The sequence below is a fragment of the Leucoraja erinacea genome, chromosome 25 (assembly GCF_028641065.1).
Source record: "Leucoraja erinacea ecotype New England chromosome 25, Leri_hhj_1, whole genome shotgun sequence".
Lineage (NCBI taxonomy): Eukaryota > Metazoa > Chordata > Chondrichthyes > Rajiformes > Rajidae > Leucoraja > Leucoraja erinaceus.
This window is the reverse complement of record NC_073401.1, coordinates 12,213,691-12,239,280: the sequence shown is the minus strand read 5'-3', so window position 1 is coordinate 12,239,280 and position 25,590 is coordinate 12,213,691. Positions and strand designations below refer to the sequence as shown.

Genomic DNA, 25,590 nt, shown 5'->3' with positions numbered 1-25,590 from the left:
CAGAGAAATTATTATATTTATATGTGATGTGTTTCAGGGTACAGGTGATAGTGTATTGTCAACATGGAACATGAATGATGTCAAGGAATTGGAGGCCAGTCATGTTGTTGATTCATCCATAATGAACGGTAAACAAAATTTAAATATGTTGAAGCATCACTTTGGAAAACATTTACCATTGGAACCAATTTTTTTTTTTGCTAAACTTGCTGACCGTTTTATTACTTTGTTTTGTGCAATGAGTATTATTAACACTGTCCCTTTAATGATATTTTCCTTAATGAGAAACTAGTCTGTTGCAATCTCCACATCTAACATAATTATCAATTCTTCAGGAGGACCTTGGTGCATATTTATAAAGACTCTTTTTTGAATAATGTTTCCTTATGAATCCTTGTGCTTTAAATAATAATAGCTGATCTATCGGCTTATAGTGACAGATTTTCATGACACTGGGATTTGTTCTGCTTTCTCAAAGTCGTGTCTAAAAATTAATGAGCCTCTTTATTTTGGCAAAATAATTAGTGATCTTGAAAACGGACGCACTGGGAAGTGGGTGCTAATATTGCAAATAATCAATTGCTATACATATTAATGAAATCATTCATCATATTTTCCCTTCTCTGAAGAGGAAATGGTCTCGGGCCTCTATCATTATGCTGCAAAAGCAAAGCATGGTAGGACGTTTCAGATTAAAAATCGACCTCTTCAAGTTGACGCAGCACGGACATGTCAATGTCCCAGTGTGGATATTGTTATCAGAATTAAACATTGGACCACATAGCTGACATCCTACCGATCCTACTGACTTTCCCAAATATCTGCAGCACTGTGGTCCTCTGCCGACCATTATGCTTTGTTGCTGTTTTAACACAATGCTCCCTGCGTGTACATCCCCTCCTCATCCAGTGCATGATACTTCTCTCCCATTCTTATGCCACTTGCTTAAATTGTGAAGATTAAGGACATCAGTAAATATCGTATGTTGCCTCTTGAATGCCTGGCTATGTGAGTTAGCCAGGTTGGGGATGTGTGTGTGTGTTTTCTTTTTAATTAAGGTATCTGACCAAAACATCTCCGCAAAAATCAGAAAACATTTTGCAGTGTTGCTCTCTAGTGTAGGTCATGTTGCTGTGGCAGAATGTCACCATGATTATCTCCCCCTAACCTCTTAACTGGATCTTCTGACACCACTCAACATTCTCCCGTCTCAAGACCTCATTCCATGCATATTTGGCATTAATGTACAGTTCCAAGTCCTGTGAGGTGAATTGTGAGTGTTCCCTCTGCCTAGCAGCCTCTCAGTACACTTGCTTTTATTGTATCTATCTGCGCTTGCTGCCGGGTGTATCTTTTACAATCCAACACCCTTGTGCAGGAAAACGTGGGCAGATATATCTGGTTGTATGCCTGCTAAAACAGTGAAGGTCCTGTTTTATCATGTAATTCTAGATGGAAAAACACTGCAATGCATTTAGTATTTCAAAAATATTGATGGCTGGCAGGGATTTATTTGCAGGAAAAGGTTATGGGTGTAAATATAGTATTTCGCATGCTCATTGTGCTTCTAAAATGTCCCATTATCTTAGAACTTGCTGCTCTTTTGAGTCTTCTGATGATCTAATTCAGTACATAGTTGAAATGGAAGTGTAAGAATGTAATGTTCGCACGAATTAAAATTAAACAAATTGAAGGTGAAAAATGTACTAAATAACAATGAGAACAGTATTAAAAGTTCTCGTCTTTTTGTGTAGCTTTTTTGGTTGGAGCAAGGAAGGAAACAAGTTTTTAATTGTCTTTCGTAGTTTTTCATTCAAAATATTCAAACTGATTTTTTTCTAAACATAGGTGTTAAGAACTGTCAAGTTCTTGGGGATACAATATTTATCCTGGACGACACTGTAAGTTTAATTGACTACTAAACAAAATTAAATATTTATTGATTTACATTTACATTTTACATCTGTTAAATTCTAATTCTTTGTTTCAGTATTCCCTCAGTATGTGGGATGCCCATGCCCTTGTCATGGTCTGGTCCTGGCCCTCGGTTCAAATACAAGATTTTTTGGTGACTGCAGAGGGCCATTCTGCTGCCATTACCAAGTACGATATTAAAACAATGTGTTGGCTTATATTAGTGATTTTAGACTTTTCAATTCAGTTGATCAAATTTGTCACGCTAAATAATTTTTATTTTTCTCCAGTATGTAGCAGATAATTTGGACTATTAGAAGAAACGTAAACAGTCTTTGGTTACTCCTGTTGATATAAATCTTGCTCTGTTTTGCTATCAAATTGAAGCAGTTTGTAAGAAAATATTTACTGCAGTTACTGTTTCCATGAAATAAGGATTGAATTTAGCTAGTTTCACTGGATGTTTTAAGTGAGAGTTGAAAAGGAATAGTGCACACTATTGCAGACATGCAATCTTCATGAAATGCTACCCATGGATTTTTAAAAGTATAGAAAATAGATGGTGCAGATTGTCAATGCCACCAAATCATACATGTTGCTTACATTACTGTGAACATCATTCTTGTCCATTTCCATCGAACTTTGTCAGCAAAACCTCTATTGATACTAAGCAGTATATCTGCTGATTCACTTTGTGCAATTTTATAGGGTGTGTGTGTGTGATATTCTTTGCGTTCAAACTCCAGTCTCCTGTAAAATTCTATTCCTTTATATCTATTATTAGATGTATCATCAGTCATGTAGACCTCAAGGCCTGCAATTCCTTACCTACATCCTTCCATCTTCCTCTGCGTTTAAAAAGTACACTTTCTCCAAGCAAGTAGTTATTTCTCCTAGTGCCTCCATGTACCTCAGCATTTGTTCTGCATGCCTCTGATGTGCTTTGGGATATTTCTTCAGCATTAAATGTGTTGTTAATAAATGTAAGTAGTTATTGATACAGAATGTTATTTAATTTTAATATTATCTCTTCATAGGCAAGGGATAGCTAACTTGAAACTTGTGGCTTTGACAGTCCCAGTGAACAAAGAGGTAACATTTTATGTAGTTCCCCAATGTTTTCAACTGATGCTTGGTTGTTGCCCATTGTATCCTTGTAAACATCAATCCAAATTTAATCTTTTTGAGTTTTAAGTTTTACTTTGAAAGACATAGTAATTAAATCATTGGTAACTTCAGCAAAGATCTAGTGTTTTGTTCCCAAAATTGAAGTCAAATATGTGTGATTATTTACAGATGAGAAACCTTGTGGTTTACTCATTACCTACAATGAAACTACTGTACTCTTTGGAAGTGGCAAACGTTTCGGCTCTGGTTCAAACAGATGTTGGTCAGGTAAGGGAAGCTCAGGAATATATATCCTCAGCAATTTGAAACTACACTTTGAAGTAAGTAAGTCACTAAGAATTATTGTAACTTCACAATTACAAGTAAGAACTATTTGTTTTCTGTTTTACGAATTAATGATTATATAATGGATTTGTTTACAATTAATTTATCATGCATTTGAATATACATTGTTGACTGCAAAACAATAAACTGTCCATTTTATAATTTATTTATTCATAATTTTATAAACATTTTCTTATTCCAATAATTGCATAATTACAAAATAATATCCAATAAATCATGCGAAAGTGGTTTGATTTTTTTTCTCACAATTATCTCCATGCTCTCCTATTGTTTGGGCGATGCAGGTGAGATATAGTCGAGGGGCTTGAGAGAAACTGATCTGTAACTTGCCACTCCATTACTTCATTGGAGTTGACATGATTGTTTGATAAAACAGGTCAAGTTTAAGCTTTCGTACTTGATTTGTATTGTACTGTTTTTCATACAGGACTCTATATACATTTTGGAAGGACTTTATGAAAATCAGAAACGGTAGGAAAATATTTACCAGTAGAAATATTCAAAGTCTTTTATATTGCATTTCAATTGTACGTTATAAATTGACTAAGTGTACATGCGTTACAATTTTTGTTTTGTGTTGTTTGTCATTCTTTTAAAGTATTGTCAAAATCAATGAAATACAACCACTTAGTTTAGAGATACAGCCCTTTGGCTGTTTCTCTAAACTATCCTACACATACGAAGGACAATTTGCACTTATATCATGTATACAAACCCAAGCCAATTAACCTACAAACCTGTACGTCTTTGGAGTGTGGGAGGAAATCGAAGATCTTGGAGAAAAGCCACGCAGTCATGGGGAGAACGTAAAACTCTGTACAGACAGCACCCGTAGTCGGGATTGAACCCGCGTCTCTGCCGCGTCTTTACATGTAGTTATTTTCTACTTTCAGAAATACTAGTTCATCTAAAGGAGTCATTTCCGCAGTTGCAATGAGATGTTTAACAGAAGCATTGCCAGAAAATAGGTAAGAAATAAACTGATGAAGATATAAAATGTAATTGTCATAAAAATACATTGAACATCAATAATAAAAAACACTTAATAGGAAATTAAACAAACCTTATTGTTGTCTTTTTCTTTGCATCTGTTAAGCACTCATTTATCCCTGTCCAACTTGATCCTTCGCTTTTGACCTTCTTCATTACTTTGTGACCCACCAGATGCTGATGTTGGATCTTGCTCTCCTATCCACTCCTTGCACTACCTACTCTTCCTCCACTCCAGCACCTTTCTCTGTTCCCTTCCCACAACCCCTCCTCTCTTCCCACCTCCCCCCACTATACCTTAATCCACAACGACCAGAGAGCAGGCTTACTTGACCTGGTGATTATACAATGTCTATTTAATGTTGTCATCTTGAAAACACTGTAAGATATCCATGATTACAGAATAGTTGAATATTACATTTTGACCACTTCAGCAGCTTTTTCTTCTGAGTTTCTGTATATCACACAAGAGATACAGGATATATCTGCTTAACTACAGATGCTGAATTAATTTGTGAGAAAGGTGAGAATTGCTGTTTAATTTGGACATTAATTGACTGGGAGAAGAAATATGATTTGGTATTTTGTGCAGTAATTTCGGGGGTGCAGTTACTGAGCTAAAACAGTCACCACTGTTGGGCTCACGGACGAGAATTTTAAAATCTTATACGTTGTTGATGTGATCTTGTTTTCGAATCACTTGTTTTTGTATACTGCTACTCCTGTTTCTTGTGGTCATTGGTGCATTCAATGGACCTGTATTGGTGTTGCAGATGGCAATATTCTTTGTCAACCATTTGTCTCCATTTTTTCTTGCATGCTTCTTGTAACTTAAGTTTGTAATTTCTTGCCATTTTCTTTGGCATTACATTCCCTTCAATATTTTTCACTATTTTGACCATTTGATAGATTCTCAAATATCATCCAATTGTTATTGCAGAGAACATTCCTGCCTCTTTTTGTTCACTAATCGCCATCTCTTTCTGATTCTTAGCATTTTTGTCCTCAGTTTTTACTTATTAAATATTACATCAGCACATAATTTGGTTGATGTCCAACAACAAGCTTTTTCTTTCTCTTGTTTTTGTTAATTAGATTGGTTATGCCATTAACATATTTCATGATCTGTGTCTTTAGACTCAGTCGCCTGCTCTACAAGCATAAATTCGAGGAAGCAGAGAAATTTGCTCTACAGTTTGGTTTGGATGTGGAAGTAAGTTTGTTTGTAGAGATGTGCATTAAAATTTTAAATAGCAAATTGGTGAGCAAAGGGTGGAAGGACATCTGAGCGGTGTGCATTTGAGTAAGTTGCGTGCAGACCTAGCGGTGATGATTATGTGAGAATACAGGGGGTAAGGTTAGTACAGTATGTAACGTTTCTTACATTGTTGATCATGAGAAATGGCTGTTGGAACGCATACACTTGATTATCCTGACAAGTAGTTGACAATCTCTGGAGAATCCAAGCTTGTATTCAAGAATTGCAAAAGACATTTGGCCCTTATTGTTTATGCCAAATTTCAAGAACTATTCACAGCATTAAAAATTAAGCATGGTGTTATTTGTATTAAAAAACAAAATGGGTACATTTTGTTTGAGAAATAGGGGAAGCACCTAAAAAACTAGGAGTGTTTCTATCTTTGAAATGCCAGGTACATTATTGAGAAATCATACCCCTTGTATTATTTTCATTCCTGAGAGAACTGTTGCTTCCAAGCAGCTGATGAGTAAATCTTTAACGAAAGTAGTGGCCTTCATTTATTCCTTTGCCAGGCTATTTTGTGTTGTGAGTAAGCAAAGTCTAGCAACCATATAAGAAAAGTAATTTACTAATACATTTGAGCGGTCAGTCTTGTTTTAATGAACTTTGAATTCTGCTGTGGTGAAAAAATGAGTCAATATATTTCTACTTTATTAAATGCGGAAATTTTATTTTTCCAGCTTGTGTACAAAGTCAGGCTTAATATAGCTTTGGAGAATCTAGCCTCGCTTTCTTCAGGAAATTCTGATCTATCATTATGGGAGAACATAGTTGAGGAAGCAAAAGCAGACTTGCGCAAAGTCCAGGTAATTACCTACAATATATAAATAAAGCTGGTTATATGTTGTATTTTTTCTGATTGTCTGTGTCTAATTTCCCATTGCATCCCAGGACGATCAATTTGTAGTTCAATACTGTATGGATGTTCCTTGGCCAACTTTCGAAACAACTTTGGAAATGTTAAATTATGCCAAAAAACAGGTGAGTTTTGCACACTGCTTTGTTTAATTTAGCTTCTTGTGTAAAAGTTAGTAACTGGCAGTCTACTGTTTACAGTGTCTAAAGAAAGAAGATAAAAAGTCTCAGTATTTGACTGAGGAGCAAGCTATGTGGTTGATAGAGGTAATTAAAAAAAACTTTTTCATAATTATTGTTTTGTCAAGGAAAATATGAATTGCTCATTTTAACCATTTCATCCAAAATCCCAGATTTTACGAGCAGAAGCAAGGCTCACTACTTTTCATGAGGCATTTGGACCCAAGATGTTCAGGTTAGATTTTCTTTTTTGGTGTTGCTAAAAAACACTTAACAGAGAAAGGTTTAAAAAGAAAAGAGTAAGCAGATAAATATTCGGCGTTAGAAAAAAAGATCAAACTCTTGGTTGAAGAAGTAGATTTTAAGATGTATTTTTAAAATGAAGTATATAGGTGGGAGATAAGGGAGCCCGGGGAACATTGAGTTGGGCTGGGAGGAGCTAAAATGTGTGGAAGTTGCATTCCAAAAATTCTTCATTCATCTCAACAAATCTCTCCATGTGGACAAATATTCCTAATTAGAATGATCCATTCTCTTCACATACCTTTTATCATTATCCAGCTTTACAATCAAAAATTGTTGAGCAGGTTGCTGCAACAAGGCAAGTTGGATTGTAAAACATACCAGCGGCAGTCTAGGGAAATAGCTGGTGGGTGATTTGGAGAAGTGTAATTGAAATTGACCTTGATAGGGAAGAGTAAGGACTGACATCATTGGATGGAAGGATAGTTTGCTTGATTGGTACATCTCCTGTCATCCTATATGGTCAGTCGTTCCATTTCTTTGCACTCCACCGCTGTATTGTTATGCAAAATACACTTCAACAAATCGCCAAACCACTTTTTCCACATCCATGCCATCTGGCGCTGGGAAGATCAGAGTACACAAACAACTACAGGCTATAAGCTCCCCTCCATGTCACACCATCCTGACTTGGAAATATATCATAATTTCTTCAAAGTCAAACCAATGTCATCCTTGTGGGAGGTTCTTCATAGCACCTGTAATTTTTCATGAAGGGCAGTGAAGGAAAGGCATTGAATTCTGTTTTTTCCAGCAAAGCCCAAATATCTTGAATAACTTTTTAAAATAAAAAGTTCTCCCCTTTTGTCTCATACTGGTAAAAATGAAAACAAGTTCTGAAATTAACCTGCATATATTTATACTGAGGACACGTTCCAAGTTATGGCTATATCAAGCATTAAACATGGATTTAGTGAGTCTTGACTTTGTGTAGTCCCTGCTTTAAGTTTTTTAGCTATGTGTAACACGACTAATATTTCATTTATTTTGCAGTGGTATGGTTTGGATCAAGTTTGTAAACAATGAAGACCTTTTTAATGATGTACTGTTGCAGCTGCAAGAAGGAAATCAGAAATGTGCAGAGTATATTTGGTTGAGACACCAGGTGAAAGATTTGTTCAGCATCATGAATTATTTTCCCATCTTTTCATTATAATACTAAATAGATTAGTGTTAATGCCAGTTTTGGGGAATCAACATTCCACAGCTTAATACCTCACAACATTTAAGTTTGATATACAGCCACACAAATGTCCTGACTTTCTCTTTCGCTTCCTGCAAGGTTGTTTGAAGTGCGTATTGATTAGAAACATTATCTGTATCTCCAGGGAAACCTTGAGTGCAGGATGGTACCAAGCCTGGCTCTATGCTGCTGATCCAGTTATGGGAAATGAAATGGTTATTTTACTGTATCAGAAACCCAGAGAATACGAGTTCAAACGCTGAATTGAACTTGTTTTCCTGCCTTAATAAAATCTGGAAGTGGAAAACTGGTACCTTGAAATCTGACCATGAAGTTTTTGACCTGTTGATAAAAATTCATCTGGTATCAATGTCCTTCAGGATGGTGTTTAGTTTTAGTACAGGTATGGCTACAGATACTCCATCTTATTGTTGTGACTGCAGCTATTTACAATATACATCAATGATTTAGATGAAGGGATTCAAAATAACATTAGCAAATTTGCAGATGACACAAAATTGGGTGGCAGTGTGAACTGAGGAGGATGCTATGAGGATGCAGGGTGACTTGGACAGGTTGGGTGAGTGGGCAGATGCAGTTTAATGTGGATAAATGTGAGGTTATCCACTTTGGTAGCAAAAACAGAAGGCAGATTATTATCTAAATTGTGTCAAGTTGGGAAAAGGGGAAGTACAATGGGATCTGGGGGTCCTTGTTCATCAGTCAATGAAAGTAAGCATGCAGGTACAGCAGGCAGTGAAGAAAACGAATGGCATGTTGGCCCTCATAACAAGAGGAGTTGAGTATAGGAGCAAAGAGGCCCTTCTGTAGTTGTACAGGGCCACAGTGAGACCATACCTGGAGTATTGTGTACAGTTTTGGTCCCCTAATTTGAGTAGGGCATTCTTGCTATTGAGGGAGGGCAGCGTAGGTTTACAAGGTTAATTTCCGGGATGGCGGGAATGTCATATGCGGAGAGAATGGAGCGGCTGGGCTTCTATACTTTGGAGTTTAGAAGAATGGGAGGGGATCTTATTGAAACATGTAAGATTATTAAGGGTTTGGACAAGCTAGAGGCAGGAAACATGTTCCCGATGTTGGGCGCGTCCAGAACCAGGGGCCACAGTTTAAGAATAAGGGGTAAGCCATTTAGAACGGAGATGAGGAAACACCTTTCACACAGAGTTGTGAGTCTGTGGAATTCTCTGCCTCAGAGGGTGGTGGAGGCTGGTTCTCTGGATACTTTCAAGAGAGAGCTAGATAAGGCTCTTAAAGATAGCAGAGTCAGGGGATACAAGGAGAAGGCAGGAAAGGGGTACTGATCGGGGATGATCTGCCATGATCACATTGAATGGCAGTGCTGGCTCGAAGGGCCGAATGGCCTACTCCTGCACCTATTGTCTAATATTTGATTTTGCAACCAGATTTGGAAACATAACCTGACTATATTAGACATTGCACATGTAATTGTAGCACATTAGTTTTATTCTTCAGTTATGTGTTATGCTTTGACAGCATGATTATTTACAGTGGGAAATTTCAGACCTTGCTTTGCTCACTGTTGCTGCTTTTAGCACAAAATGCCGTTGGGCTGATGTCTTGTTGATTATTTACCATTGTAATTAATTCAGCTAACTAGTGCCTGCTTCATTTTCTATACAATGTTGCTGGCATTTCAATGTAGCCAGGTTTCTCACTGATGTTTCACATCTATTTTACAGACCACTAATAAGCAGTAAGCAAGTGAGCGTAAAATATGCAGTTAGTTTCAAATAGTACGTGATTAATCGAGCAGTTTGGAGGTTATGTGGAGCTTCGCAGTTGTTGAATGAATAGTAAGTTTTTTTGTTCTTGTGATCAATTTTCATTCTCAGGTGGAGTTTGAAAGCAAATTTGATTTAAAAAGACTTCAGAGTTTGCTTGATTCTATTCCGGCAACCATGCCTTCAGGGGAACTGTGCCTCTGGCTTGGAAACGTCATCATACCGTTTATTTTAAGGATTGTTCCTGAAGGCAAGGTAATAATGTTTGATAACGGAGTTGTTAGAGAATTTTAGTTTTCTTTTTCTGTTGGTCTTTGCAAAATCCTTTTTTGTTTGAATTTTTGTAGAAACTTCTGATAAAATGGTTGGAGAACAAAGCCCGCAGTCTTGAGCTGACTGAGAAGGTAATGAGTCCGAAAGTTTAGATCAATTAGATTATTATACTTCTGAGAATGAGCTGGATTTGTTGTGATGTTGGTGATGTTAATGGGCTGTCATATTGATTTCTCAAAACTACTGAATATAAAAGATCAAATTATTTTCCCAAGCTGCTGAAAGTGATTTGTTAAAAAGGCAAATGCTAAGGTTGATATCTTAAACAAAAAATAGGAAGCAATAAAAGCTATTTGTTCTATTTTATACAAAAGTAAAAAGGCTGAAATAATCGGGCGATTCTTTTGCATACAACTACAATGCCCAATCTCATCGATTTGTCATATTTTTCCAATGTGCAGAAAAAGATGGGGTGGAATAAGCGAGTTCGGTATTTTAACTGCGCATGCCCAGGTCGTAGGTCATTCGGGATAAATATTCTCGCCAGCTGAGCTACTGTGTGTGTACGGACCTGCGTATTCATTTCAATGAGATTTATAAATAAATGTATCCTTCAAATATGTCAGCAGTAGGCCACAGCGTACTGCATGCTGCACAATCCACAATTGTATCTATTTAAATTATTAACTCAATACAGCACCAGCCTTGAAAAAGCAAGAATGCCTGGAACGAACCTGTCAATTATCAAATCCCTGGCATTCCTGCAAAGCCCGAGTCACAGCCATTCAAATTCAATTTTAATTTACACAAATTACAAGTTGTATGGTCAATCAATTTGAGACAGTCCTTACATTCCTATTTCAACAACCTTCCGGGATTGAAGGAAACGAGGAGAATGTGCTGTGTTGGGGGGTAGGTTGGAAAGTTCAGATTGGATTCGAACAGGCTGGTGAAACTTTCGAGTTGTGTTGGCTTAAATAAAGATGCTGCCGCTTTAACCTCTGGGGTTGGTTCCAGTCTGCTAGGGCACACAGTTGTGAGCCGGGTCCTTGTGACCGAGCGGTGATAATTATGAGAATTTGCAGCCCTTTAAACCGCAGCCAAACTAGAGGCTTCACACAGGAGTGGGTCGCAGCTCCAAAGCTGACAGGACCTGTTCTCGCTCTCTTTGAAGGAGACGCTGCCCGCCCCAACGAGTGAGCAAATGCGGATCCAACCCGTAATATGAGTGGGAACATTTCCTCAGTCAGACTTTGTCGACAATTAGGGTGGGGGATCTGGGAGAGAGAGAACTGGCGATGCCGCACAGATGGAACAGTTTAATAACGACCCATTAAAATCTGCCCTTCGTCCACTTAGCAGCCTGGGCTGATCTGATCTGACAGCCCACTCGCTAGCTCGATGCCTGCTTCATCCTAACGCAGAACCTCCGCAAAACCTTTGGGCTTCGGGTAACATCTGCACAAAGAGCCTTTGCTAACAAGGGCTGGCGAACTGTGCTGGTCAACGTGCACTGGGAGAGATGACTGGGGGGGAAACGCACTGCAACTGCAAACTTGGAACAGCGCAGACCCTCCACTCAATCTATCCAATACTAAAGGGCAGGCATTTCGCAGTTAAATGTATTTTATCGGATTGGCAGCTCCTTGACAGGGCCAACCCTGTGCTCAGTTTTCCTCGGAGATGAATCTTTGCCTTTAACGGTCCATTCACACTGCCTGTAGGTAAATCAGCAGCCCACATCACACTGATACAGTCGCTGCCTGCCTCAATAATATATATTTTTACACATAAATTATGAATAAAGATAAGATAATGTTTTAAATGCAAGTAATATTTTCTTATTCCAGTAGCAAACACATTAGGGATAAAATTAAAATAATAAATTCTTTAACTTTTTGAATATCTCACAATTGCAGATTAATGAACTGAACTAGAACTGGGACTGTTTAAGTAGTGTGTGAACAGCAGAACAAGAAAGGAAGCTATTGAGTTGACAGAATTCTAGATCAATTTCTTGGTAGAATAGTTAACAATTTATACACAGTTTATACAGCGTAGCGTTTGCTTTTTTCAATCCCGAATGACCTTTGACAAATCCCATGATTCCTTGCGTTTATTGAAATACCAAACTCGCTTATTTGTTCTAACTTAAATTTGCAAGATCTGTTCCCTACAGATTCCATGTCATGAGGATTCTACTTAAACCTAAACTGAATTTTTCATCCCAAATCCTCTTCACCACAATTGTCTATTTCCAGTTCTATCTGGTTTCCCATTCCTAGCGTGTGCTGTTTGCTGCTGAAACCTCGAAACGTGCTTTGATTGCCAGGGTCAACTATTTCAATACTCCGAGCCACCATTTGCTGACTCTAGTTCACCTAGCCTTGACTTCAGTTGAGATTTTTTTCCCATCAATCTCCTCCCATTGTCTCATTAACTTGTTTTATCTTTTTTAACATATCACTGAGCCCAACATCATCTCTACTTTTGCTGCTTGAACTCAGGTTTTGATGTATTATTGTTATTGTGAACTTCCTTGGAATGTTTTAATATATTAATGGTCCTCAAGCCCAGGATATAATGTGGGGATTGAATGCAGAAAAGCTTTAGTGATTTAACATTTATTTGTTACAAGCCCCTACACATTAAGTTTCTAATTTTTCATCTCCTTTTCATTGCTCTTCATTTTAAAGCAAAAGTGTTGTTGCGAATATTGAAATGCATGTTTATTAAATTTATTCCTATTGCATACATTTGCAGGCAGACTGGCCAGAAAATGGATTGCAGATGGCAGAACTGTACTTTGTAGCGAAGAAACCAAATGAACTTGGACTTGTTACGTCTGGACTTTGGATTCCTTTAGTATGACGGTCATTTCTTTTAACTTGGATGAATTTGCAATTGTGAAGACATTTGAGGGCAATTGGAAAGGAGAAGAGGAAAGAATAGGGAGAATTGAGTTCAAGATATTGATGAGCTAAGTGAAAATACAATGGAAGTAGTGTAAAAGAAGGATTTAAAAGTGTAAAAGAAAAGTTAGAAGGATTGGTTAGATTTCTGTTAAGGTGAGATATGGCTGTGAGGAAATTTGCAGTTGAGGATGACATTAATGCGAATGGGGAATTAATAACTGCCCTCTATTAGTGCCTTTAAATTTGGTGTAAAAATGTAGAATAAAATAGGCCATGGAATGGTTCCAAAGATTTATCAGTTGAGCATGGAAAAAACAAGTACAATAGAGAGAAAGCATCCTTCATTAATTATGTAAAGTGACTGGAAAAGATCAGAACAGTCTGTTTAAAAGTGCCTGATTGGAAAACTCCTCACACTAGTCATAAAGGCCAGGCAGTTTCCAGGCTCATTCAATCACTGCTTAGAATTAGGCTGATATTGCAAGGCAATGGTAAACATATTGCAGATAGTCTGTCTCTACTGCACAATGAACTTCATGACTAAGTCTGAACATAGAACAGTACAGCACAGAAACAGGCCTTTCGGCCCGCAATGTCTATGCCGAATATGCTGCCAAAGCAAACTCTTATCAGCCTTCACATGATCCGTATATCTCTATTAACTGGTCCAAAAGCCACTTAAACACGACTATCATATGTGTTTCCACCACCACATCTGTCAGTACGTCCCAGGCACCCACCACCCTCTGTGTAAAACAAAACTTGCCCCGCATATTATCGAACTAGATATTGCAATGGAGCAACTTCTTTGGTGGGCGGGGATGGTAAAGCTAGCGACTGAATATTTTAAAAGCTAAAAAATGCTGTATTTATATGTTGCAAAATAATTATTTACATTTCCAAAACATTTTTGTTGAATTTAGAAGGAAAATATTGATTGTGAGGAGGTGAGTCAATTGAAGACATTGGTCAATAATCTGCAAGAGCTAGTTGATCTCCACAAAAAGTACAACTGCAGACTGGCACTCTCGGAGTTTGAAAAGGTAGGCTAGGAAATGAATATGAGTTTTGTATATACGGTATTTGGTGTAATTACATAAATAGTAAAACCATAGTCCAAGCCTTAATTTTATGCCGTAGATCAGAGCAGACACTGATGATTTAAATTTGCGGATTAATAATGTAACTGAACACAAAGAGCTGGAGTAACTCAGTGGGACAGACAGCATCTCTGGAGAGAAGGAATGGGTGAGGTTTCGGGTCGAGACCCTTCTGAAGAACTGTGTTACTCCAGCTTTTTGTGTCTACCTTTGGTTTAAACCAGTATCTTCAGTTCCTTCCTACACATTAGTGTAACTGGATGTGTCTTATTGAATCAAATACTCTAATCCAATCAGCATGTGTCTATTAGCAGTCGATCAATAATCTAGCACTGAACCAGAACTATTTTTCATGCATAATTTGAGTAAACCTTTCACTTTAATTTGATTATACAATAGAGCCATTAACCATCTGGTTAAGAGAAGTATAAGATATTTAATCATTTTTTTTAAAATTACATTTCAATCTCATTTCAGTAATCTGAATTAGTAATGGAAGATTATGTATTTGGAGGTTTTGTATCTTGTATTCTAATTCTGATTTGTATATTAGGAAACTACATCAACAATTGTATTCCGGATGTTGGATAGGGTTCTGGCTCCAGAACTTATTCCAAAGACTCTTGAAAATATTATACAGCCTTACATAATGAAGCATAATTTACAGAGGGAAGAACTGCTGCTGCGTTATATAAAGGTAAATGTCTTTCTACTTTAAGTTGTTTAAAAATATGTAGGCACAGTAGTAAATGCAACAGCTGAATGGTGAGGCATCATGTAAACTGTTTGACCAGAAATATATATTTAGATAATCAGTAGAGTTTCTCAGAAAAAATTAGGCTATCATACAAAGATAGGTGCAGTAAGTTAAATTTTATATACGGTCATGGCCTAAATTGTTAATGCTGGCCAAATGGCCCCATCTAACCTAGTCCTATTTGCCCGTGTTTGGCCCATATCCCTCTAACCCTTTCCTATCCATATACCTATCCAATTGTATTTAAAATCTGTTATAGTTCTTGCCTCTTCTGGCAGTACGTTTCATATATTTACCACCCTCTGAGTCTTTTACGGGATGACAATTCTCTAATTGTGTTTTATTTGCCAATATTCTTAAAATTGCAGATAAAAAACAAAATTGGGAAAAATTGAAGTAACACATCCATTTAGTGTTTTGGGAATCATTTCTAAACCCTAATTTTATATTTTCATATTTCTTGTATGGGAGGCAATTTTCCCTGTTATAACCATATAACAATTACAGCACGGAAACAGGCTATCTCGGCCCTTTTAGTCCGTGCCGAACATTTACTCTCACCTAGTCCCATCTACCTGCACTCAGACCATAACCCTCCATTCCTTTCCCGTCCATAAACCTATCCAATTTATTTTTTAATTATAAAATCGAACCTGCCTCCACCACTTCCACTGGAAGCTCATTCCACACAGCTACCACTCTCTGAGTAAAGAAGTTCCCCCTCATGTTACCCCTAAACTTTTGTCCCTTCATTCTCAAATTATGTCCTCTTGTTTGAATCTTCCCTTCTCTCAATGGAAAAAGCTTATCCACGTCAACTATGTCTATTCCTCTCATAATTTTAAAGACCTCTATCAAGTCCCCCCTTAACCTTTTGTGCTCCAAAGAATAAAGACCTATCTTGTTCAACCTTTCTCTGTAACTTAGATGCTGAAACCCAGGCAACATTCTAGTAAATCTCCACTGTACTCTCTCTATTTTGTTGACATCTTTCCTATAATTTGGCGACCAAAATTGTACACCATATTCCAGAATTGGCCTCACCAATGCCTTGTACAATTTTAACATTACATCCCAACTTCTATACTCAATGATTTATAAAGGCCAGCACACCAAACGCTTTCTGTACCACCCTATCTACATGAGATTCCACCTTCAGGGAACTATGCACAGATCCCTCTGTTCAACTGCATTCGTGAATTCGCTACCATTTACCATGTAGTCCTATTTTGATTTGTCCTGCCAAGATGTAGCACCTCACACTTATCAGCATTAAACTCCATCTGCCATCTTTCAGCCCACTCTTCCAAATGACCTAAATCTCTCTGTGGACTTTGAAAATCTACTTCATTATCCACAACACCACCAATCTTAGTATAATCTACATACTTACTAATCCAATTTACCACACCATCATCCAGATCATTGATTTATATGACAAACAACAGTGGACCCCACACAGATCCCTGAGGCACCCCACTAGTCACCGGCCTCCAACCTGACAAATAGTTATCCACCATTACTCTGGTATCTCCCATTCAGCCACTGTTGAATCCATCTTGCTACTCCACTATTAATACCCAACAATTGAACCTTCTTAACCAACCTTCCACATGGAACCTTGTCAAAGGCCTTACTGAAGTCCATATAGACAACATCCACCGCTTTACCCTAATCAATTTCCCTAGTAACCTCTTCAAAAAATTCAAGACGATTAGTCAAACAAATCCATGTTGACTGTTCCTAATCAGACCCTGTTTATCCAGATGATTATATATATTATCTCTAAGTATTCTTTCCATTAATTTGCCCACCACTGACGTCAAACTAACAGGTCTATAATTGCTAGGTTTACTCTTAGAACCCTTTTTAAACAATGGAACAACATGCGCAGTACGGCAATCCTCTGGCACCATTCCCGTTTCTAATGACATTTGAAATATTTCTGTCATAGCCTCTACTATTTTTACACTAACTTCCCTCAATGTCCTAGGGATTATCCTGTCAGGACCTGGAGACCTATCCACTTTTATATTTTTCAAAAGTGTCATTACTTCCCCCTTCTTTGATCCTCATAGTTTCCATAGCTACCCTACTTGTTTCCCTTACCTCACATAATTCGATATCCTTCTCCTTGGTGAATACCGAAGAAAATAAATTGTTCAATATCTCCCCCATCTCTTTTGGCTCTGCAGGTAGCTGTCCACTCTGACTCTCTAATGGACCAATTTTATCCCTCGTTATCCTTTTGCTATTAATATAGCTGTAGAAACCCTTTGGATTTACTTTCACCCTACTTGCCAAAGCAACCTCATATCTTTTAGCTTTTCTAATTTCTTTCTTAAGATTCTTTTTACATTCTTTATACTCCTCAAGCACCTCATTTACTCCATGCTGCCTATAATTATTGTAGATCTCTCTCTTTTTCCGAACCAAGTGTCCAATTTCCCTTGAAAACCATGTCTAAGCTGCCTCTTGGACCCGTCACACCAATCTAATTTTGCACTTGTTTCTCCATAACATTGTTGCTCTCAAATGCCCACTAACACCTTTTTGATTCTCCTGCCATGTACCAAAAGTAGCCAGCTAACCTACCAGCGGCACAAAGTGGGACTTTGGAGGAAACAAGCACCGATGCAAACATGCACGGCCATGGGGCCTTAACAGAGATAGCACTGCAAGTCAGAATAAAGCCCAGATCATTGGAGTGATGAGACAACCACATAGTTGTAAAATCACTATTCCCATAAGGGGTAAATATTCGGATGTTTATAGGTTATTTTTTCAATTGTAACTAGCATCCTGCAGTCTCAGCATGTCAATAAAATTAGCTAACTGTCAAAATGCATATAATTGTTTCACTCTCTTGCTCTGAATAGGATTTACTGGAACAATGTAGCTCGCGTTCAGCCTCGCTGTTTGAAACTTCATGGGAGGCCAAGGCTATGGCTGTGCTGGGATGCATGACTGATACTGACGTAAGTATTACATGCACAACATGGTAGGTCCAGTAATTATTTTCATTGAGAAACTTTATTGACCATCTTCAAGCTATTGAAGAGAAAGAAATTAGAAGTTAATGGGTTAAGATGGTGCTTGATCAAAGAAAAAAAGCACAGAAACAGACATAAATGATTTTTACTTAATTAGTATTACAATTAAATTAAATATCACCATTTGCTAAACTGTACCTTTCAATCCAGATCCGTGGTTCATTCATATGAATGGGGCTGCACCACAACTGCAGTAAAGCTGTGGGACTTTATAAGAAATGAATCAGACCCTTCAATTTACGTTTGATGTGCACTTGTATTCAGATCATAGGTGCTGAAATCTGACTTGCGAAGGGTTCCTTGCCAGATGCTCTCCACAACGATGGAGGTGGACATGGAGGCCAGGTCATTGGGTATTTTTAAGACGGAGAATTGACAGATTCTTGATTAGTAAGGGGGTTATGGGGAGAAGGTAGGAGGATGGGGAGAAGAGGGATAGATAGATCAGCCGTGATTGAATGGCAGAGTAGACTCGATGGGTCGAATGGCCTACTTCTGCTCCTATGACTTATGAACATGAATTTATGAACAAAGTGTTGAAACAATGTATTAGATCAATAAGAAAGATTGATATCAAAATAGATGTATTTCCGGATGATGATTCTTCATTGCTGCTTCTTTGAATTCTGTCAGTAAATGCTTTGGGAATGATTTGCCCTTCTATCTTCTCAGTGGCATTTATGTTATGGGACTGGGCAAACATTTTTGGAGTTGGTTGATGTTGTTATAAAGCTTACTGTAATAACAAGGAACTGCAGATGCAAGTTAGATAAACTTGAGAGTTTTAGTTGTTAAAAAAATATGTACAACGCATTTGTTAATCTTTAAGGTAACAGTGATATTCCTTCACAGATGATTTTTGATGCAGTACTGCAGATAATGTATGGGGCTGTTGTGCCCTGGAGTGATGCAGTGGAACAGCTTGTTAGACAGCATTTGGAAAAGAATCACCCTAAGTATGTGCTCCTTTAATAATACAACATGTATAAAGTAATTTCATCACTTGTAAAATTCCCATGTAACTGGAGACAGAACACGTGCTTTCACCTCTTCTCTTCCCTTCTCACCATCTAGGGGTGTAGCCTTTCCAGGTGAAGCAGCGATTCACTTGTGCTTGTTCTAATCTCGTCTAGTGCATTGTATCGGATGTTCACAACGTGGTCTCTAGATTGGAGAGACCAAATTTGGGAACTTTGTGAAGTACTTTGGTTCAGTTTGCAGCATGGGCCTGAGCTTGTGATTAGACAATAGACAATAGGTGCAGGAATAGGCCATTCAGCTCTTGGAGCCAGCACCGCCATTCAATGTGATCATGGCTGATCATCCCCAGTCAGTACCCCGTTCCTGCCTTCTCCCGATATCCCCTGTCTCCGCTATTTTTAAGAGCCCTATCTAGCTCTCTCTTGAAAGCATCCAGAGAACCTGCCTCCACCGTCCTCTGAGGCAGAGAATTCCACAGACTCACCACTCTGTGCGACAAAGTGTTTCCTCGCCTCTGTTCTAAATGGCTTACTCCTTATTCTTAAATTGCCTGGCACTTTAATCCCCCCCTCCCACTAAATGCCGGTGGCCTCCTGCACTGTTACAATCAGATCCGATGGAAACTGAATGAATAACACTTCCTCTTCAATATGTGCATACTGCAGCCTTCTGGAGTCAATATCTCCAACTTTTAGGTGACTTTTCTGTCCAGAGCAGAATCAACCTTTTATGACTCTAATTTGACTTGGATTTTCTGTTTGTATAAGCTTGTCCACTGGTAAAGCCCTACATTCTTGTTTTTTAACAACAATAGCACTGACAAAGAAGCACAATGGACTTCCAAAGATAGACACTAGGCACTGGAATAACTCAATGGGTCAGACAGCATCTCTGGAGAAAAAGGATGGGTGACATAATGGATCGGGACCCTTCTACAGACTTCTTTTGTCTTTGGTATAAACCAGCATCTGCAGTTCTTTGTTTCTGCAATGGACTTCTAACTGGCACACAGTAATTTGGTCAAACCGTATCAAAGATATTCCCTTTGTTCTAACAACTCAACCACCCCCCCCCCCCCCCCCCCTCCTCTTCCACCCCCTCCCATCTCTGCTACTGAAAACAAACTTATTTTCTCTGTCCCTGTATTTACAAGGGGTCAAGGTCCTCATACATGAACTGTTTCTCTTTCTGCAGAATATCTTACCTGCTGAGTGTCTGTGGTTTTTTTAGTTTTTATTTCTGTTTTGTATCAATGATACGATGGTATTCAAAGGTCTTTTATTGTCACATTTACCAATTAAACTACAGTGGTATGCGAATTATCATACAGCCATACGGAAAAAAAAGCAACAAGACACACAACCACATAAACTACAATAAGGTTAACGTAAATATCCACCACAGCAAATTCTCCACATTCTTCACTGTGATGGAAGGCAAAAAAGTCAAATTTTCTTCCTCTTTATTCTCCCGCGGTCGGGGCAGTCGAACCATCCGTCGGGGAGATCGAAGCTCCCGCAGCCGACGGTCGAAGCTCCCGTGTAGGGGCGGTCGAAGCTCCTGTGGCTTGAAGTTTCCGAAGACCGCGAGTTCCATGATGTTAAGTCCACAAGCACCCACGTTGGAGCGCCGATGTCGATCCCCGACAAAGGGATCGCGGGCTCCGCGATGTTAGTCCCGTAGGCTCCCCGTAGTGGAATTCTCAAAGGTCAGTCTCCAGCAAAGGCCGCCAACTCCTTGATGTTAGGCAGCAATGCGGATGCAGATACGATACAAAAAAAATTGTATTTCCATCGAGGTAAGAGATTAGAAAAAAATTTCCCCCTCCCTTCCCCCCCCATTCCCCTCCACATGAAATAAGCTAAAAAACACTAAAAACATACATTTAACACATACTATTAAATCACAAAGAAGGAAGGGACAGACAGACTGTTGGTGAGGCAGCCATTGGTAATTTGTTGGGTTTGTTGCTGGACTAGGAGATAGTAGGAATATGATTTTCCAGATAGGTTCATTAGTTAAACCTAACTTTCTTCATATCCAGTTTGTAAATAATTTAAATCTAAAGAATCACAAATAAGTTACTCTTAAATAGCTTGAGGCATCTAAAGTGTCTCGGTGCACACCTCGTTGAAATCGGCTGCTTCCATTTGGGACCAAACAATTGGCTAGTTTGAGGAAATATTAGCTGAACTAATGAGGATATGTTGCTAATCCGGAGATAATTATTTGTGGCTAACTGATTATAGAAATTAAATAAGCCTGTAGCAATCTGAACATATTTTAACAGTGGGATCATGTGCACAATTCTGAAATGTCTCAAAGCATCTAATTCAATCAGAGCCTATATGCATTCAGACTTAACCCATAATGTTTTTGAGTTTCAGCATTTCAAACCCTCATTATAGGTAATTGCAATTCAAGTCAAGAAATTTGAAATCTAATAAATGCCCATGATACTGTTACTAGGGTGAAGCTGTTGCAGGAAAGCTACAGGCTTATGGAGATGAAGAAATTATTAAGAGGATATGGAATACGGAACTTTGACATGTTCAATGACCGCAACATAATGGTAGGATTATACATTTAATACATTATTCACATATAATTCATTACTAGCACACAGGGTAAGACTGAATAAGTTGCATTGTGTTTGTAAAGTTAATAATTGAAGCTTGGCATTAATTCAATGGCCTGCTTTTTCTGTACTACTGGATGATTTTTGTGAATATATAAACTTTTTGACATTGTTATTTTGAGGTCCTAGTTTTGTGATCTTGAAGGAACAATTAATTGCAAGATCACACCTACACCATATGTATCCCCAGAATCTATTTTTAATTAAATGGAATATAAACTCAAATATATATTTTTCATTCATTATTGTGTCCTTTTCTCTTCTGATCAGTGTTTGCTAAAGTTCATCTTGAAGCAAGACCTGTCGTCCTCATTGGATGATGCTTTGAAAGTAGTTCGTGCATACATGCTAACGCCAGTTGAAGTTTACTTTCGGCATACAACACATCTGATTCGTAACAACAAGGTAGGCACTACTTAACATCAGTGTGAAGTGAAAGTTGAAGGAGGTAATAATGTGTTCTGTGGATGTCTATTGATCGTGTCTTCCTAAATCTTAACAAGATTAATTAAAACAGCAGTCAAAAGAAAAGCAGCTCACAATGGAGGAACATTTTATTATCAAAATGTCCTTTTGTCATGTTTGAGCCATACTTATTTTATGGAAAATTAGCTTGTCTCAGAAATCTAATGCTACATAAGATTTGGATCCGGTGTGTAAAGATTTGCCACAGTCATTCCCTCTGAGAAAACAACATAAAACTCAAGGAATTTGCCATACTATCCATTTTGATTCGCATCAGATTGGTTGAGGCTCATCAGATAATGGCAGTACAATAAAACTCCCACACCCTGCTGTCCAACTTTTCATGAACCTCAATACTTCAGTATGTGGCGCACCAGGTGATGATTGGTATCCTTCTTCACTCCACACGGCCTGGGTTTCCATGCTCCCTTTAAATGTACAAGCCTCACTTGGAAATATACCATTCTACTATGTAACACTCTTATGAGAAATAAGTATTCGAGCGCGTGAAATAACAGCTTTTTCTTTAAAGTCCCAAGTGTGTTGTATTAATGGACTTTATTTGCATTGTTCATTTTTGAGATGGAAAAAGAGAAAATATCTCGGATATTGAAATTTAGTTCATTTTGAAATCAGAAATATTTATCTTATCCGTGTCAAATTGAGCAGTAATGTGGAAACAAGATCTTATCCTAAACATTAATGCTGTAGCAGCACCTGCTGATGCTCGTCAGTATCGAACCCTGCGGTTGGAAGCCGCGCGCACGTGACTGGGACGGGTCGTGTTTTCGCGCGGTTTCTGGGCTCTGCCCGTCAGTCGTTGGGAGATCACCGTTGTGGTCAGTTGCATTTCAATGACAGAGTGTTTGATCGGTGAATCTGATTCGAACCTACTGACTATTGTCCTTAATCCACCTAAATGCAACTTTTATTATTAGTTTGAAAGCATGTTGGAAAAGGTGGTTAGGGAATAATTTTGGTTGGCAGGAACAGTAGTAAACATTACATTGAAAGTTATGTAGGTTATTTTAGCTTACATTAAGATCTTGAAATTAAATATATTTTTTTAATGTTTTGTAAATGTTCTGAGAAAGTATTAAATCTTCAAATGCATTTTTGCACATTCTAAATGAGGAATTCTCTTTATCTCACTTGGCTAACACTCAAAGTTTCAAATATTAGCAAGATTTTAAATCTAGCCCTAATTAATTCCTGTTTCCATTCCTGTTTTGTCTATCACGGCCTGTTGCAAACCACCACTAATCTGAGATTTCACCCTTTTCCCCACACATGCTTCAAACTCGTATAATAAATGTTGTTGATATTTAGGATAAAATCTTATGTCTACATGATTAGCCTTTTGAGTTTTGCAATTTTAAAATGAATACACTTAATTAAAACATTTTTTTTTTTTTCCATCTAGACAGATGAATGCCTTTCTTTGCTGAAATCTGTTCCATTGAAGGAAGTAGAAACCACTGTAATGCGTTTGTGCACTTGGGCGCAGTTGACAATTGAAAACCATCCTGATGATCCTGAGGTAACGTGAATGTATTTGTTTCAGAAATATCACCTTCTGTTTCTAATTGAAAAAATTAATATTCTGATTCTCAATAAAAGTGTTTGAAGAAATTCCAAATCAAAGTGGCCATCTTTTTTCTTCCCCCACAATCTCACTCCCTCCCTCCCCAGGATGTTGCCCCCTTCTTAGGAATATGGTTCTACAAGAATAACAGTCACCTGAAACCATATTTAGTTAGAAAGACTTTTGGCCTTAAAGCAACTGATTGAAATTTGAACTTTATGGTTGTTACTTTCATGTACATATCAAAAGGATTGCTATTGCTTGCTTGGAACTGATATTCGGACTCACCCTTACCCATACATCTATGTTATTTACAAAACTCATTGTAGACCCCTTGATGGCCCTTCGCCGTAGTTTTAGTTCTTACAAAACAATTGTAAAATAGAAATAATAATTCTTGTGACAATGCACTTTGCACAATTTTTCTCAAATTAAGCACTGAATAAAAATGTCTTAATTGAAGGTGAGAGAGCTATCATGGTAACTACCAGATTTTTATTTAATTGCAGGAAATGTTATATCGTTTTAACTAAGTGCAGGCAAGCAACTATTTGACTTTTTTTCCTCTAAGCATGTATTTGTGGAAAAAAAATTGCATGAACTGTGTTGATTGGCTTCATGTTATTTATATTTCAGTGGCAAAAGCATTTGATGCCAGTGGCAAAAACAATGCTGGAGATTATTAAATCTTTACACAGGAATCAAAAGGGTAGGTTTTCTGAATTATTTCTCAGTTGTGCCAAAATTTGTTTTTTGCTCGCATTTAACATGATGGCAACACTTTTTGTTTTGACAGACAACACTTTACAAAGAGGAGAAATTGAAAGTATTTTGAAGAAATTTGAAACAATTGCAAATTTTCAGGTAATTGTTAAATGAAACCATTGAATACAGACTTCATATTTTTATCACTTCAAATATTGAAGAAATAATAGCATACTTACCAAATTCCAAATGGGCTTTTCAAACAAAACTGCTCAGAAGGTTTGGTTTCTGTGCTGTTTTGCTCAATGACTAGAATTAAGCAAATCTTACTTAGCAAACACAAGTTAACTCCACAGGAAGAAATTAAAAAATACCACTGAATATTGATCTGCTTTGAGTGAGATTGAGATTAATCCAAAATTGAAATGAACTGTAATATGGGCCAAATGGAAAAAAAAATCTTTTTACTGTGTATAACTATCGTGCAGAGTCTTATGGTTGGGTTCTCAAAGTGAATGTTTTGTAACACAGTAATGCTGGATCAGCACACCTAAAACACGGGTGCATACGTTACCATATCCTCCTTTAGTTCTCTGTTTTACAAAATCAGAGACCTATATTTTGCACAATTTTCCTTGTCTTTCTTGCAGTTCATTAAATCACTGTGTGTAAACAAAGAAGATGGAAGATGCAGTTCTCGGGTAGATTTTTGACATCTACAGGATATTCTGAAGTGCATCAGATTCAAGACATTTTGGGAGGGTAATTGTAATTTAGGGAATAGAGAAAGGGGTTTGTGCACGTTCCATAAACAGGGTGGATAGTCTGTTGGTTGATGGATGGGAAATCTCTACAGAGTGTGATAGGCACTTTTATATCCACTCAAACAAATGGGTCTGTACCTTTGGCTTTGTGTTTTATTGGAATCACTGCAGCTTTGACAATGCAGTATTCCCTTAGTACTGCATTGGATTTCAAATTGTATAGAGTCATAGAGTTGTATAGCACAGAAACAGACCCTTTGGCCATACCCTTAAACCCTTCCTATCCAAATATCTATCCAAATGTATTTTACAAGTCATAAATGTATCCACTCCTGTAGTGCCTTCTGGCAGCTCATTACAGAAAGGGACTGCCCTCTGAGTGAAAATGTTGCTCAGGAACACTCTTGGATCTCCTGTCTCGCCACAAGCCTA

At 37.8% G+C, this 25,590-nt stretch overlaps 1 protein-coding gene across 1 annotated transcript in view; it reads left to right on the top strand.

Moving 5' to 3' along the window:
* The window catches only part of kntc1 (kinetochore associated 1), a 120,292-nt gene that overhangs the window by 27,302 nt on the left and 67,400 nt on the right, over window positions 1-25,590 (top strand). Inside the window, exons 9-33 of the mRNA XM_055655690.1 lie at window positions 38-128; window positions 1,849-1,901; window positions 1,991-2,103; window positions 2,952-3,006; window positions 3,211-3,309; window positions 3,815-3,858; window positions 4,281-4,355; window positions 5,515-5,590; window positions 6,319-6,444; window positions 6,530-6,619; window positions 6,695-6,760; window positions 6,847-6,908; window positions 7,970-8,081; window positions 10,034-10,177; window positions 10,270-10,326; window positions 12,959-13,060; window positions 14,034-14,153; window positions 14,764-14,907; window positions 17,847-17,945; window positions 18,873-18,976; window positions 21,471-21,573; window positions 21,910-22,044; window positions 23,528-23,644; window positions 24,326-24,398; window positions 24,486-24,553. Coding sequence (XP_055511665.1) covers window positions 38-128; window positions 1,849-1,901; window positions 1,991-2,103; window positions 2,952-3,006; window positions 3,211-3,309; window positions 3,815-3,858; window positions 4,281-4,355; window positions 5,515-5,590; window positions 6,319-6,444; window positions 6,530-6,619; window positions 6,695-6,760; window positions 6,847-6,908; window positions 7,970-8,081; window positions 10,034-10,177; window positions 10,270-10,326; window positions 12,959-13,060; window positions 14,034-14,153; window positions 14,764-14,907; window positions 17,847-17,945; window positions 18,873-18,976; window positions 21,471-21,573; window positions 21,910-22,044; window positions 23,528-23,644; window positions 24,326-24,398; window positions 24,486-24,553 — 2,328 coding nt within the window. The remainder of the gene's footprint in view (window positions 1-37; window positions 129-1,848; window positions 1,902-1,990; window positions 2,104-2,951; window positions 3,007-3,210; window positions 3,310-3,814; window positions 3,859-4,280; window positions 4,356-5,514; window positions 5,591-6,318; window positions 6,445-6,529; window positions 6,620-6,694; window positions 6,761-6,846; window positions 6,909-7,969; window positions 8,082-10,033; window positions 10,178-10,269; window positions 10,327-12,958; window positions 13,061-14,033; window positions 14,154-14,763; window positions 14,908-17,846; window positions 17,946-18,872; window positions 18,977-21,470; window positions 21,574-21,909; window positions 22,045-23,527; window positions 23,645-24,325; window positions 24,399-24,485; window positions 24,554-25,590) is intronic.